The 16,082-nt window shown below is 39.8% G+C and overlaps 1 protein-coding gene across 5 annotated transcripts in view; it reads right to left on the bottom strand.

The window, feature by feature from the left end:
- The window catches only part of DROSHA (drosha ribonuclease III), a 133,493-nt gene that overhangs the window by 26,853 nt on the left and 90,558 nt on the right, over positions 1 to 16,082 (bottom strand). For 4 of the 5 annotated variants that reach the window (XR_011558676.1, XM_070747122.1, XM_070747120.1 and 1 more), the window contains exons 23-24: positions 4,216 to 4,286; positions 234 to 278 (exon numbers count right to left, since the gene is read on the bottom strand). Coding sequence is in view for 4 of the 5 variants with exons in the window: in XM_070747122.1 (XP_070603223.1) it covers positions 234 to 278; positions 4,216 to 4,286 (116 nt within the window). In the remaining variant the exon portion in view is untranslated. The remainder of the gene's footprint in view (positions 1 to 233; positions 279 to 4,215; positions 4,287 to 16,082) is intronic. The other variant, XM_070747121.1, reaches the window with a different exon arrangement.

Consider the following 16,082-nt stretch of genomic DNA (forward strand, 5'->3'; position numbering starts at 1 on the left):
CACATGGCTGCCCTGTGACTGACATCTACTTGCCCAATTACTGCCTGCCTGCCTGTCTCCTCTAAAATCCTTGCCTGCCTTTAAGCCCAAGCGCTTGACACTTATTAGCTGCAAAAATTCACAAAGGCCATGTGTGCATGTGAAATGCTTAAAGATGTCAACACAGCCAAAGACCAATAAAAGGCATCCTTAAACTCTTCTGAAATTCGTTAGTGAAAAAGGGGGACACTTACTTGCAGAGGGTGTAGCGGATAATTAAGCCATACTTCCCGCAGGTCCTGCAAACGTGGAAAGATGCTTTTAAAGCTCAAGGGAACCGTTTAACAAGTTCCACATTGCTAAATAAAATGTCATTCTGCAACAGACTGAAATGGCTTAAGATGCTGACTCGGCTCCTTGCAAATTCAATAGTGCTGGCAAACTCATTTTTAAAAAGCAGGCATTCTTTGTTCAAACTGCCTGTAGTGCTTCCATTTAGTTCATGTCAATTAGGTGGAGGAGAACACACACCGTTTAGAAACTACATAATGGGTTGGTTTTTGTTTTTTTTTTGCTCATAGTTCTGTAACTAAAAATTCAGGAGTTTCGTTCCATCCAAAGGAAAGGAAAGAGGAAAACCTCAAGACAAATTAACCAAAGGTGAACATGGAATACAATTATATACTGCTCAAAGAAATAAAGGGAACACTCAAATAACACATCCTAGATCTGAATGAATGAAATATTCTCATTGAATATTTCATTTGCACAACTACTCCATTTGCACAACAGCATGTGAAATTGATTTCACTGAAGTTTGATTTACTTGAAGCTACATTCTGTTTTTTAAGTGTTCCCTTTATTTTTTTGAGCAATGTATTTTGCACATAACCCCACCTGCATGAGACCAAAAGCTTACAATAATAATAATACAGTGTTCCCTCAATTTTCACGGGGGATGCGTTCCGAGACCGCCAGCGAAAGTCGAATTTCCGCGAAGTAGAGATGCGGAGGTAAATACAGTATTTTTGGCTATGAACAGTATCACAAGCCTTCCCTTAACACTTTATCCCTAAATTACAATTTCCCATTCCCTTAGCAACCATTTAGATTATTACTCACCATGTTTATTTATTAAAGTTTATTTAAAAAAAATATTTATTAAAGGTGGATGAAAGTTTAGTGATGACATATGACGTTATTGGGCGGGAAAAACTGGGGTATAGGGGAAAAAACGTGAAGTATTTTTTAATTAATATTTTTGAAAAACCATGGTATAGACTGTTCGCGAAATTTGAACCCGCGAAAATCGAGGGAACACTATAATTCAACAAAAAACATGTGACATATATATATATATATATATATATATATATATATATATATATATATATATATATATATTGGTTGTTCCTGCCAATGCTTCTCTCTTGCAACATACAGATAGTCGTTGACTTACAACAGCCCGTTTAGTGACCATTTAAAGTTACGAAGTGTGGGAAACGAAAATATACCCTATTGATCTATTAGAATCAATAAGACCCAAGTGGAAAAAGCAGGCCCTAAAAAGTTACACGAACCAACGTTTTAGACAGAAAGATTGCAGTGAAGTATTTGTAATCCTGCTGAGCTGTTGCTGTGAAATGTGATTTTGCAAAGTATGTAAGATATATTTGGAATTAGAACATTGAAACTGTGAGAAATAGGGAACTGAAAGTAACAGAGAATAGGAGGTTTTCACATATACATGCAAGTATATGCAGTCTGGGTGCTGAGTTTATGGTCTGAATGAAAGAACAAGGAAAAGTATGAATTTGCTGAGGACCATAGGAAAAGGAGTATAAAAGCGGAGGACAGGTCCAAAATCTGGGCCTCTCTCTAATCCTTGCTGGATTTAGCTATGACAGTGGACCTCATTGCAACGAGTTGTTGATGGAAGTTGTATTTTGAATGATGGTTTTTCCTCAGGTTCTCAATTGCTCATGAAAATAAACCCCTGAATCTCAAAGTAAAATTTATTGTCTGTGGTTTGTCTGTGCTCCTCTTTTTGTTGGAAAATATTTTACTCACAGACAACATGGAAAAAAGTGACTTTTTATGGCTATTTTTCACATTTATGACCACTGCAGCATCCCCATGATCATCCGATTTACATTTGGATGCTTGACAACTGATTAATATTTATGATGGTTGCAGTGTCCTGGGTTGTGATCAGCCTTTGTGATCTTGTGACAATGGGGAAGCCAGTTTTTTTTTTAAAGGAAAATATATTTATATTGATTTTGAGAGTAAGAATTGTGAAAAATTACAAAAATCCATGATATTCCTTAATATATATACATTATTATACAGCGATTCACATTATTACATTAGTTCATGTTTTGATCTTAGTTTACATTGCAATGAGCAGCTTTATTATCTATACCTTGTGTTGCTTGATAAATCTATTCGAAACATTTATTTATTTATTATTTATTTATTTTATTAATCAGATTTGTATGCCGCCCCTCTCCGCTGACTCGGGGCAGCTCACAGCAATAATAGTACAATGTAAACAAATCTAATATTTAAGTTGATTTAAAACCCCAATTTAGAAACCAATCATACATACTAACATACCATGCATAAATTTTATAAGCCTAGGGGGAGGGAAAGTCTCAATTCCCCCATGCCTGATGACAGAGGTGGGTTTTAAGGAGCTTACGAAAGGCAAGGAGGGTGGGGGCAACTCTGATATCTGGGGGGAGTTGGTTCCAAAGGGTCGGGGCCGCCACAGAGAAGGCTCTTCCCTTGGGTCCCACCAAACGACATTGTTTAGTTGACGGGACCCGGAGAAGGCCAACTCTGTGGGACCTAACTGGTCGCTGGGATTTGTGCGGCAGAAGGCGGTCCCGGAGATATTCTGGTCCGGTGCCATGAAGGGCTTTATAGGTCATAACCAACACTTTGAATTGTGACCGGAAACTGATCGGCAACCAATGCAGACTGCGTAGTGTTGGTGTGACATGGGTGTATTTAGGGAACATTTAAATATAATTAATCTTACTGTAATTTTGTCGGGTATATAATATATTTAGGTTAGTAAGGGGTTGTAATTTTTAAAAAGTATTTAGAGGGGTAGGGATTGAATAAGAAGGAGGAAGTGGGGTAGGGAGGGAGTTGTCTGCATCAATAGCAGACCTTGAGTTTAACGACTTATCTTTTTCATTAAGCAGTAAATATAGGAAATGAAAATAGTGAAAGATGTAAGAGTTAAGTTTCATTTAGCCACCGTGTTAATAACTTAATAGTGATTCATTCAACAAATGCAGCATGAAAAATGGTAAAACGGGGCCGAACTCATTTAACAAATGTCTCACTTGGTGACATAAATTCTGGGCTCCATGGTGATCGTAAGTCAAGGACTACCTCTACTTGGCCTGCAGTTTGCACGAGAGAAGTCAAGGGGCTAAGGGAAAGCATTCAACCCTTCTTTGATCCACTTTAAGTCCCCTACATCTCAGCCTCAGCTGCATTTCCACAATCACCAAGATGCCAGTACACATCAGGAGATTTACATGCTGATGATTGAAAGTATAACTTTTGATACGATCTTCTGAAGCAAACTTATTTAAGCGTGTAAGCTTACAATGGCTTATCATTTCTGATTTTCTCAGAGCCAGAAACCTATGATGTTTTCTTCTCCTAAATATTTCCAGCAGGAATTCAAGGGGTTGTGCAATCACCTTCATGAGATAGGTTGGACTAAGAAATAAGTGCTCAAAACCATCCAGGGTTACAGAGGAGCCCGAATCAGCCTCCGTAGCTTATTGCTATCTGACATTAGTCTCATTTAAACTTTTTTCTTCTCCTCATTTGTTCTCTTTTTACTTATGTATCTCTTCAGTGCTGTCAATCAGTTTTTCCCCCTTCAATCCCCAAATAAATTATGTCAGACATGTGAAAGATTCTCTGGATGTAAATTGTCACACTTTGTGAACATTGCATACTCCTTCTGAGCAAGATAATACAAACTTGCTACCGAGTAAGTCTTTTTCTGGCCCCTTGCTTTTACAGCAGGAAACCAGGCATGTGCATAATTACAATATTTTTTTTACTTTATTTTGCTGGATCAAGACATTATATTCTGGGAGGTAGGATTCTTTTCAATTTTCCTCTGATGCACTTGATTTAAAGCACTACAGAAAAGCAGAGAACACTGTGCGAGCTATAATCAAGACAGAAATGAAGTCATACCTTGTCATTAAAGAGCAGGCGTCCAAACAATTGTTTGGCTTCTTCAAGACTACCCTCCAGGTAAACTGCCCCTGTGTGAGAATGTGCCAAAGAAAAAGCCTGCATTTAGACCCACTTAAAGAAGCAAGTTGTAAACTTGAGGCTGCCAACACGTGTGTTTCAGTTTCACTTACCTGTAAATTTAGGAGATAAGGGACTGTTTCACATTCATCTCACTCATAATAGCTAGAAAGGGAAAGAGGATGACAGCCAACCCTCACCTATGTATGAAATCTGTATCCAGTGATTTTTGCTACATTTAAGTGGCAAAAATAGAGCAAACATCCATGAACAGTTGATGTCTTGTTCAATTCATATGCAAATGTATTGTAATTATTTGCAGCGAAAAAGATTTTTCCTTTTTAATTTCCCTGTAAAGCAACTAGCTTAAACTAGAGCTTCAAAAATAAACAAGTTCCTGCCGAACAGATTTCCCTACTTATATTTCAGTCGTTTAATTTTTTATTAAAATCCTATATAAATTTTGTTTAGAATTGTTCATTGTTGCCAGCAAAAGTACCTTAATATGATTTTGAAGGAACAAGGGACTAAATAAATCATGGACAATCACTTAAACATGAGCCAGCAGTGTGCAGCAGCAGCCAAAAAAGCTAATACAATTTATGTTTGTATAAATAGAGGCATAGAATCAAAATCATATGTAGTAGTAGGGCTTTATAAATCCTTAATAAGACCACATGTGGAATACTGCATCCAATATTGATCACTACATTACAAGGAAAGATGTTGAGACCTTGGAAAAAGTGCAAAAAAGAGCAATTAATTGATTAAGGGCCAAGAGACAAAAACATCTGAAGAATGATTGCAGGAATTGGGTACTAGAGAAGGATTAGGAATAATATGAAAACAGAATTCCAGTATTTGACGGGCTGCCATAAAGAGGTGGTCAATTTATTTTCCAAAGCACCAGAAGGGAAGAAAAGAAACAATGGATGGAAACTAATCAAGAGGAGAAGCAAGCTAATATTAATGAGAAACTTGCTAACATTAAGGACAATTAAACAGCTTGCCAACTGTCTGAAATGGTATAAGGTTGAGCAGGGGAGTTGGACTAGAACAGTGTTTCCCAACCTTGGCAGCTTGAAGATATTTGGACTTCAACTCCCGGAATTCCTCAGCCAGCAAATGCTGGCTGGGGAATTCTGGGAGTTGAAGTCCAGATATCTTCAAGTTGCCACGGTTGGGAAACACTGGACTAGAAGGCCTCCCTTCCAGCTCTATTCTGATTGATTTGAGAGACATTTTGCATTTATATTTCCCCATGCTCAGCATGTTATTCTTTAGTTGAATTTCACCTATTTTTTCCTTTGGCTAACTCTACAGTACTTATTTTAATAAGACAAAGAACAACTGGTTGAGAATTCTCGGAGATGTAAGACACACTGGTCACCAGCCTTGGGAGGCAAATCCTCATTCATGGTCTGCATATTAGAATGGCATATGTCTGATTACAAAATGAGACCATTGACCTATATACAAAAGGGGGTAAGTGCACTAGTCTCACCCCTTATTTCACACACTGAATGTACAACTCAACCATCACTGGTGGAGACCCTCTTCTATCTATAGAGGATAGAATTCTTTTCATGTGAGGAATCTTCAATGATGTGAATAGCCTCCCTGGACAGAATAGCTTGTTCTCTGTTGACAGTTGTCGTTTTATGTGGTAGATAATAAAGAAGGAGGCAGCTTCCTTAGTTATGGTTAGGCCATTGCGCCTGAACGGGCCCCATCTCATTATTTAGATCTGACTGGCTGCACTCTTGTGAAAAATAAGGCCACCCCAGTTCAGAAAAGCAAAAGTTAAAAGAGCAAATCCTGCTGCTAATGCATTTTCAGGAAACCCAAACATAATTCAACCTTTCTCAAAATCTTTGAGCTCAGCTGTTCCTTTTAGATAAGAGAAAGAGGGGACAAATGTCTGCTTGCCTGCCTACCTAGCTACCCGTTAATTATCATCTCTCTCTCTCTATCATCTACCTACCTACCTAATATCATCTATCTATCTATCTATCTATCTATCTATCTATCTATCTATCTATCTATCTATCTATCTATCTGCCCGCCCGCCCGCCCGCCCGCCCGCCCGCCCACCCACCCATCTATCTATCTACCCATCCATCCATCCATCTACCCATCCATCCATCCATCTACCCATCCATCCTTCTATCTATCCATTTATCTATCCATTTATCTATCCATTTATCTATCTATCTATCTATCTATCTATCCATCCATCCATCCATCCATCTATCTATGTCTATATTCTGCTTTTTAAGTGTTCCCTTTATTTTTTTGAGCAGTGTGTGTGTGTGTGTGTGTGTGTGTGTGTGTTTTCATAGATTTTCACGGGTCTATGTATGCAGACTGTTCTAAGTTCAGTTTTTTCCCCCGTGTAATATTTTGAGTGTCTTTGCGACGTTTCGGTGAAATCACATTCGCCATCATCAGGCTGAAGAGGAGCACGAAGCCAATAACTTCAGCCTGATGATGGCGAATGTGATTTCACCAAAATGTCGCAAAGAAATTCAAAATATTACACGGGAAAAAAACCAAACTCACAACAATCTCTCTATATAGATTAAAATCTATGAAAATCTATGAATACAAACAGACACACACACACACACACACACAGACACACACAAACGCTGCTCAAAAACATAAAGGGAACACTTAAACAACAGAATATAACTCCAAGTAAATCAAACTTCTCTGAAATCAAACTGTCCACTTAGGAAGCAACACTGATTGACAATCAATTTCACATGCTGTTGTGCAAATGGAATAGCTGTGCAAATGAAATATTCAATGAGAATATTTCATTCATTCAGATCTAGGATGTGTTATTTGAGTGTTCCCTTTATTTTTTTGAGCAGTATATATTCATTCTATCCCCACCCATTGACCCCATCGCCACACCTCTACTATATCCAAAACCTGATTTATTATACCAATTAATAGCACTATTACAGAAAAACCAATCCCCCCACTTCCTATGAAAAACTGAAGCATTTGAATCATACTGGAGATATATCTCCTTGGTTATACATGTCTGTCATTCTAATATTCCTTCTCCTTTTCGACATGAAACAGCAAAGCAGTGTGAAGAGGAAAGCCGAGTTAAGATGGATGGCTTTCCCCCCTTATTTTGATCTGATGAAACACAATGTAGCCTGAGGCAGAACCCTTATGGCTGTTATGTTGTTTGAAAAAAAGAAAAAGATGAGGGGGGAAAAAGAATATATTTTTTTTCTGGCAAGCTAAAATGCAAGAAAAAGAGACAAGATATCCAATAATAATCTCACTGCTTGTACCCCAACCCCTTAGAGGAGAAATCACGCTGAACTGAGAGCAGAGAAGGGGAAAATAAAAGATAGATCTGGATGTACTGTCAGATCTCCATGTGACTCACAGTTGAGCAGCGAAGGTTTCAGACTTCCAATTGCTTAATACAACAAAATGCCTCTTTCCTCAGCCCCAAAATGATAATGCTAAAATAAAGTCTTTTGTTAACTGGGAATTAATTTTGGCTGGAACACTGTGATTGTAATTCTGGGATTCTAGCAAGTTCAGTTTATTGTTATATGACTATGCTGTCATGTTACACTATGCTTTGGCTTGTATTAATAATAATTTCAATAATCTATACTAGTTTGTTCTGCCGGACTCTCTGATAGGAGCCTCCCAAAAATTCAAGGGTACAAATTTCAGACACACACACGTTTGAAAATTCAAAACAATGTTCTTTATCACAAAAGTCAAAATAAACTAAGCACTCTTTTTGTATTGCAAAGAGCACTCTTCCCAAAACAACCGAGTAGTCTGTACAATTTCCCTTAAGCAGTCATTAAGTACTTAGCCAGCAGCTGTGGAGAAACTTCACACCCCTTCTTCTTCCAACTAAGGGAGACACACACACACACACACACACACACACACACACACTCTCTCTGCTCTGCTTTGGTTTCAAAGGCGTGAAAAAGCAACAAAGTCCAGAAACACAAGATTCCTGACGAAACTGCGAACAGATATTCTTCCACAATGGTCAAACCCACATGCTGCTATTTATAGCAGCAGCCGTAATTACTGGAGCCCCACCCAAACACAGGTGGCCTCCCTTATTTCCTGTAATATGTTCTTACTTGGTCTCTTCTATGCATAATTCTGCGCTTGCGTGGGTCCAAAATGTCATCATCTGAAGCAATAGAATATAAGGAAGATTGACTGCCTTAGCTGTGTGCCAAGCCCTCCTCTGCCGAGTCACTCCCACCTTCTTCTTCATCTGAGGAAACTAAGGGGTGGATTTTTCCAGGAAAAAATAAGCAAAAAATGTTCTTTACTGTCGGCTGCTTTGTATATATACCCATAACTGAAAAGGTAGATCTGTTGCAATGTAACCTGGTCATAGTCAGACACAACTTGATTTTCCTGCTGAGATCAATTCCCTGTTGTCACAGAGCATCGGTCAATCAAAAGGAGAAATAAGTGGAGGTAGATGCATATAAAACGATCAAACTCAATTTCTTCTGCTGTTTAAGAGATCTATTTTATTTTCAACCCTAGGAGCCTGTAGAGTAGGGGACACAAAACATGGCTACTGAATCAGTTCATCACAGCCATTAGAGCCATTAAAGCTCCCGAACAAATGTCACAGAAATTGGCAACAAACTGCTCAATTGACCAGAAAAGTGGGCCAGAAATTGGACCATCAAATAAATAGGTACTTATTTTTGGCTGCTGACCACCTAAGCTATATATTTCAAAAGGCCTATAATCCCTCTCAATATATCCACCCATATTCCGGAATGAGAACATTGCAAACTCCCCTCAACACACCAAGACATTCTGCCTTGCCTATTTGCATGAAATAATTCCAATGCTACTGGGCCAACACAACTATTAATAATTCTTTAAATTATGGCAGCCAAAAGAATGCTTATGTAGAGGAGACCCTTATATGCTGCAACTTTCTAAATCTCATTATCCAAAATCTGCCATAATGCTTCAGGTAAGGAATTTAGGTGGCTGTAGCCAGATCTGAGAATGAATTGTTAGCTGGACTAAGTCCCATTTGTGCCCACCTCTTTCTTTCTATGATGACTGAATTTTAATTATAGGGGGAGTGGTTTGTTATTCTATACTCCTACAGTCACTTCACATGTTTTGTTCTTTTACTTGCTGGTAATCATTAAGATCTTATTTCCTAACAATGCTTCTGCATTAAGCTAATTTCTGTTCATTATGCTGCATCTTTCATTTTCTTGCGTTTTATTAGACTGTTCTTCAGCAGGTCATAAAGCCGCTGCACTTAATAATCTTGCTATCTTATTTTTCTGGTTTTCTTCTTACTGAAACATGGATTCTCCTGTTATATATTCTAATTCCTGTGAGTATCTTGGTTCTCTCTCTTTCCCTCTAACAATGTAATTAGCTAATTAGTGAGACTACAATAGCTTCTTTACCCATACATACAGGTGAAACTCAAAAAATTAGAATATTGTGCAAATTTTAGTAATGCAACTTAAAAGGTGAAATGTAATATATGAGAGAGACTCATTACATGCAAGGCAAGATAGTTCAAGCCGTGATTTGTCATAATTGTGATGATTATGGGGTACAGCTCATAAAAATCCCAAATCCACCATCTCAGAAAAGTAGAATATTGCATGTGAACAATAAAACAAGAATTGTACATTGAACAATATCAGACCTCTGGAAAGTATAAGCATGCATATGTACTCAATACTTGGTTTGGGACCCTTTCAAAACAATTACTGCCTTAATGCAGCATGGCATGGAAGCTATCAGCCTGTGGAACTCCTAAGATTTTATGGAAGACCAGGATGCTTCAATAGCGGCCTTCAACTCTTCTTCATTGTTCTGTCCCATGTCTCTCATCTTTGACAAAATTAGTGGATGAGAGGAATGCTGTCAATACATACTGCTCAAAAAAATAAATAAAGGGAACACTCAAAGAACACATCCTAGATCTAAATGAATGAAATATTCTCATTGAATACTTCGTTCTGCACAAAGTTGAATGTGCACAACAGCATGTGAAATTGATTTGTCAATCAGTGTTGCTTCCTAAATGGATAGTTTGATTTCTAAGAAGTTTGATTTACATGGAGTTATATTATGTTGTTTAAGTGTTCCCTTTATTTTTTTGAGCAGTGTAATTTACTTGGACTTCAGTAAGGCATTTGATAAAGTAGACTATAACCTACTACTAGATAAAGCAGAAAAATGTTATTCTATTCTATGATAGCAGTGTTCCCCAGGCTGGTTACTGAAGGAAGATAAAGACAGGCCACTGTTTCTTAACTTTGGGAAATTTAAGATATATGAACTTCTCAGAATTTCCCAGCCAGAAAAAGACTGCACTTCTAATCTCTATGTAACCATACTTTTGAACTGGAGGGATGCCTAAAATCTCTTCTGAGTTTATATTGGTTATATCTGCATTTCAGGTTGGCTACACTTGTCATACAGCACCAAGAATGCAAAATAAAAGGGGGGGAGGGAAGAGATAAATTAGAAGCAAGCAAAATATCATATTATTCCAAACTTAGAATCAGAGAATGGGAATACAAATACTCAATTGATCAAATTTACAGAGTATTAGAATCAGATGAAATATATACAATAGCAATGAAAAAAATACTGAGGGACATTGAAATGCTGAGATCAATAAGAGATCTACAAAAAAGGGGGAAAAGGTGTAATACAGGGGTGCGTTCCAAAAGTAATGCAATTGAATTTCCCGTGCCACTCCAATTGGTTGGAGTGGGTCCGTAGCACTTGGAGTAGGCGGGGGGGGGGGATGCTAAGCTTTGCCAGGAAACTGGTCTTGGTGCTCTCCAAGCTGTGGAACCAGCAGGACGTCAGTTATTGTAAACCTCTGCGAGACGACCGTGTCACGAAAAAATGGAATCGACGATTGAGCAACGTTATATGATTAAGATTTGTGCTAAACTGAAAAAAATCTCTTGAAGAGACTAACAAAATGATTTGTGAGGCTTATGGGAACTCTGCTCTGTCCTACTCACAAGTTTCAAGGTGGTTAAAGGCCTTTAAGGAGGGTCAGGAAGAGGTTCACAACAAACAATGCTATGGATGGCTGTCAATCAGCAAAACCAACAACAATGCGGCTCGTGTTCGACAGACTGTCGATTGCGTATCAAGATGGTTGCCAATGAACTGAACTTGTTGTCTACTGTTGTGTTTCGCATTGTTACTGAAGATTTAGCAATGAGTAAAGTGTGCACCAAGCTCGTGCCCAAGGTGTTGTCAGACGACCAAAAGAACAACTGAGCAAAAATTTGTTTCAAGTGCAACGTATGGAAATTGAACCTGATTATTTGGACAACGTCATCACTGGTGATGAAACCTGGGTTTCTGAATACGACCCAGAAACAAAACGCCAAATCTCTGAGTGGCACACCGACCAGTCCCCCAAGCCCAAAAAGGCAAGAATGAGCAAATCAAAAGTGAAAACAATGTTTATTGTCTTTTTTGACAGTAAAGGAGTGGTCCATAAGGAGTTTGTTCCTCAAGGACAAACAGTTAACGCTGCCTACTACGTGGATATGCTGGAAAGACTCCGGAAAAGGGTCATCAGGATGATGCTACATGGCAACTTCATCACGACAACATGCCTTGCCACAACGCGCTACGAGTCCACAAGTTCCTGGCCAAATACCGGGTGCCAATGCTGCCCTACCCCCCCCCCCCCCATAATCCTGACATCACCCCAGCAGACCTCTTTTTGTTCCCTCGGATGAAGGCAGCCCTGAAAGGAACCCATTTTTCGTCCATAGAAGAGATCCAATCAGCCATGACGAAGACCCTGCAAGAGGTCCCCGAAAATGCCTTCTAGGGTGGGTACTGGTCATGGCAGAGAAGTTGGAAAAAATGTGTAGAGGCCCAAGGACAGTACTTTGAAGAATTTTAAGTGTTTGTGCAAATCTATTCAATAAATTACTTTTAAAAAAATAATTGCATTACTTTTGGAACAACCCTGTATTCCCATTTAAGTGGTTCTCAACTTTGGCAACTTTAAAATGTAGGGTATGGACTTTAACTCCCAGAATTGGCATGCTGGCTGGGAAATTTGGGCAGTTGAACAGCATACATGCTTTATGTTGAACACTTGGTATGTTGCAATGGCAAATGTGATCAACCAGAAATGCCAATTTAATCATTCTTAGGCATTCCTCCAATTCATGGAGGCATGCCTAAGCCATTCCGCCACTTCATGGAGATTAGGAGTGCAGTCTTTTTCTTTTTTTGCTACGTTGAAGAAAACAACTATGTCAGCAAGAAAAGCTTCTTTATGTGTGAGCGTGTGTGTAGCAATAGCACTTATATACTACTCCATAGTGTTTTACAACACACTGAGTAGTTCATACATGCCATAATATTGTCCCCAACATTCTGGGTCCTCTTTTACCATCCTCAGAAGGATGAAAAGTTGAGCCGGTCAGTGTCAAACTCCTGGCTGTAGACAGAGTTAGCCTGCAATGCTACATTTCAACCACTGCGCCAGCACTAAATCACGTGCATATGTATACATAGAATATATACATGTTCTGTTGGGCTCTCTGGTAATCTTCTCCCAAAAATTCACAGGTACAAATTTCAGACACACACACATTTGAAAATTCAAAAAAATGTTCTTTATAATGAAAATTCACAAATTAAGCCCTCTTTTGGTATAGCAAAGAGCACTTGTCTCCAAACAAACTGGTAATTTGTACAAGTCCCTTATCAGTTCTGTGATACTTAGCTTGCAGCTGTGAGGCAATTCACAGTCCTTCTTCTTTCACAAAGTAAAACACACTTTGCTCTGGTTTAGTTTCAAAGCGGGGAAAAATCAGCACACAAAAGGTCAAAGTCAGTAAAGCAGTCACGAAACACAACGATCAGATAATCCTCCACAATGGCCAAACCCACAGGCTGCTATTTATAGCAGCCTCACTAATTACCACAGCCCCACCCAACCACAGGTGGCCTCATTTTCTTTGATAATAATCTCTCAGTTGTTGTTGCCTATGCATCGCTCTCCGCATGCGTGGCTGTATCATTAACTCTTGTTCTGAATCCAAGGAGGAGCTAGATGATTTATCTCCTTCTGAGCTGTCTACCACACTCTCCTCCTCCCTGTCACTCATGTCTTCTTGGTCAGAGGAGCCTTCATCATCATCAGATTCCACCGGGGGCAAAACAGGCCTGCAGCATGTGGATGTCTCCCCCACATCCACAGTCCTTCAGCAGGAGCTGGGCCAGAGCTAACCACAACATATACATATACATACAGACATATATGTATGTTTGCACAAAGGTATGAATATGTGCTCATGCTCTGCATTCTTCTGATAGCTGTCTTCTTCTCGTACATCATAAGGATGCTCCAACCCCTATATGCCAGACATCACTAGTTATCAACCCCATCCCAAAAGGCCATCAAAACTGGAGAACCACTCACAATCAAACCCATATTTACAGGGCACTCCAAGTATACCTATCCAGAAATTCCACTGTTTCTCTCAGGTAAGTGGGTAATGGCCTGTAGATGCACATTTCTTGTTTTTTTTTTTTCTGAGATATTTTAGTCCTTGTCCTTCTGAAACTCAAAATGTATCATTTGCTCCATTTTCTCTATTATACCTCACTTTTGGGATGACATGTCTCTTGATGTTGGAATACCTGAATCAGTTTTTATTTTTAAATTGCTTCTCAAGATGCATTTGTACTCTCTGGCCCTTTAGCCATTAGCTAATTTTCTTCCATTCCCTTTCTATTATGTTGCCTTTCCTTGCTATTTTTCCTTGTTCGCGAGATTATAAACTGGCAGACAAGGCTTGCTGATTTTCGCCTGCTGCATAGCATTTGTTTTGAAAGCACTTTAGAAATTATATTATTACACATAATAATAAATCTTAAACATGAGACGCCCACCCTAGTAAGTGCACACAGGATGGTAGCCTTAGTACCACCAGGACAATTTATTTTAAAAACGATTCAGTTCAACATAAATGCTGTCATCATCTCATATTTAACACCTGCTCATACAGCAAAAGTCTAATCTAATTCATCATTGTTATACAACAAAAGTCTGATCTAATTCTACCTTGCTGGATAAAGTCACAAACAAGGTAATCTACATTCTGGCTAACCTCAGAAACAGGAGTTTGACTTTCATCAACTATTATTTATAAAGTTGAGAAAGAGTTCAGGGTTGAGTGCTTCTCTAGCATATAACTTCGAAATTTCATTTCTGGCTGATGTAAAAGTGTCCTCATTATGTCTAGTCCAAGCAAGAAACAATTGGCTTAACATCAATACAGTAAGCATTTAAATAAGTGCCTTGTTTTTATACAAATTTGCACAATACTCCCCACGTCCAGCTTCTAAAAGAGAACTAAAATGACCTCTTTAGTTCATTTTTAAGGTTTCAACTTGCAATTTCAATAGCAAGTCTTAATATTTATTAGAAGCGGGTTGAACATACAGTAGAACCCCGACTTACGAGACTAATTGGTTCCGGAAGGAGGCTCGTAAGTCGGAACGCTCGTATGACGAAACATTGTTTCCCATAGGAAACAATGTAAAGTCAATTAATCCGTGCAACAACAAAAAAAACCGCTGCCGCCGAACGCGGAAGTTAGCGTTCCGGATTCAGCAGAGAGCTGCGAAGCAGCGCGCGTGTTTTAAAACGTCACAGCCGGCCTGGGGGGCTCGGGGGCGTCCCCCCGAGCCCCCCAGGCCGGCTGCCACGTTTTAAAACACGCGCGCTGCTTCGCAGCTGTCTGCTGAATCCGAACGCGGAAGTTAGCGTTCCGGATTCAGCAGAGAGCTGCGAAGCAGCGCGCGTGTTTTAAAACGTCACAGCCGGCCTGGGGGGCTCGGGGGCTTCCCCCCGAGCCCCCCAGGCCGGCTGCCACATTTTAAAACACGCGCGCTGCTTCGCAGCTGTCTGCTGAATCCGAACGCGGAAGTTAGCGTTCCGGATTCAGCAGAGAGCTGCGAAGCAGCGCGCGTGTTTTAAAACATCACAGCCGGCCTGGGGGGCTTGGGGGCTTCCCCCCGAGCCCCCCAGGCCGGCTGCCACGTTTTAAAACACGCGCGCTGCTTCGCAGCTGTCTGCTGAATCCGAACGCGGAAGTTAGCGTTCCGGATTCAGCAGAGAGCTGCGAAGCGGCGCGCGTGTTTTAAAAGGTTGCAGCCGGCCTGGGGGGCTTGCCAGCACCCCCCCGAGCCCCCCAGGCCGGCTGCAACCTTTTAAAACACGCGGGATACGAGCGCCAAGGAGCTGTCTCCTGAAGCCGAAAGCGGAAGTTAGTGTTCGGCTTCAGGAGACAGCTCCTTGGCGCTCGTATCCCAAATGTGAGCTCGGGAGGCGAACAAAAATGTCGCTCCCCTCCCAGCTCTTATCTCGAGTAGCTCGTAAGTAGAGCTGCTCGTATGTCGAGGTTCCACTGTAGTTAGGATAAGCAAATATAACTAAATTTATATGCGGACCGAGATTAGAGTTTTAATTATTTTATAGCATTTCTGTTAAAAAATCCCCCATCCCCACATGCTTATTTTCTTCTCAAAAATTAAGTTTAGGATTTCCTTTGTAAGATATATATATTTCTGCATCAAAATATAATAAACTGAATTGATGATTTTTGGCAACTGCATGGTCAAAATGTGATGGTATAGACCAGAGGTAGGCAAAGTTGGCTCTTCTATGACATGTGGACTTCAATTCCCAGAATTCCTGAGCCTATCATGCAAGCTCAGGAATTCCACATGAC

Source organism: Erythrolamprus reginae, chromosome 3, assembly GCF_031021105.1.
Source record: "Erythrolamprus reginae isolate rEryReg1 chromosome 3, rEryReg1.hap1, whole genome shotgun sequence".
NCBI classification, from domain to species: domain Eukaryota; kingdom Metazoa; phylum Chordata; class Lepidosauria; order Squamata; family Dipsadidae; genus Erythrolamprus; species Erythrolamprus reginae.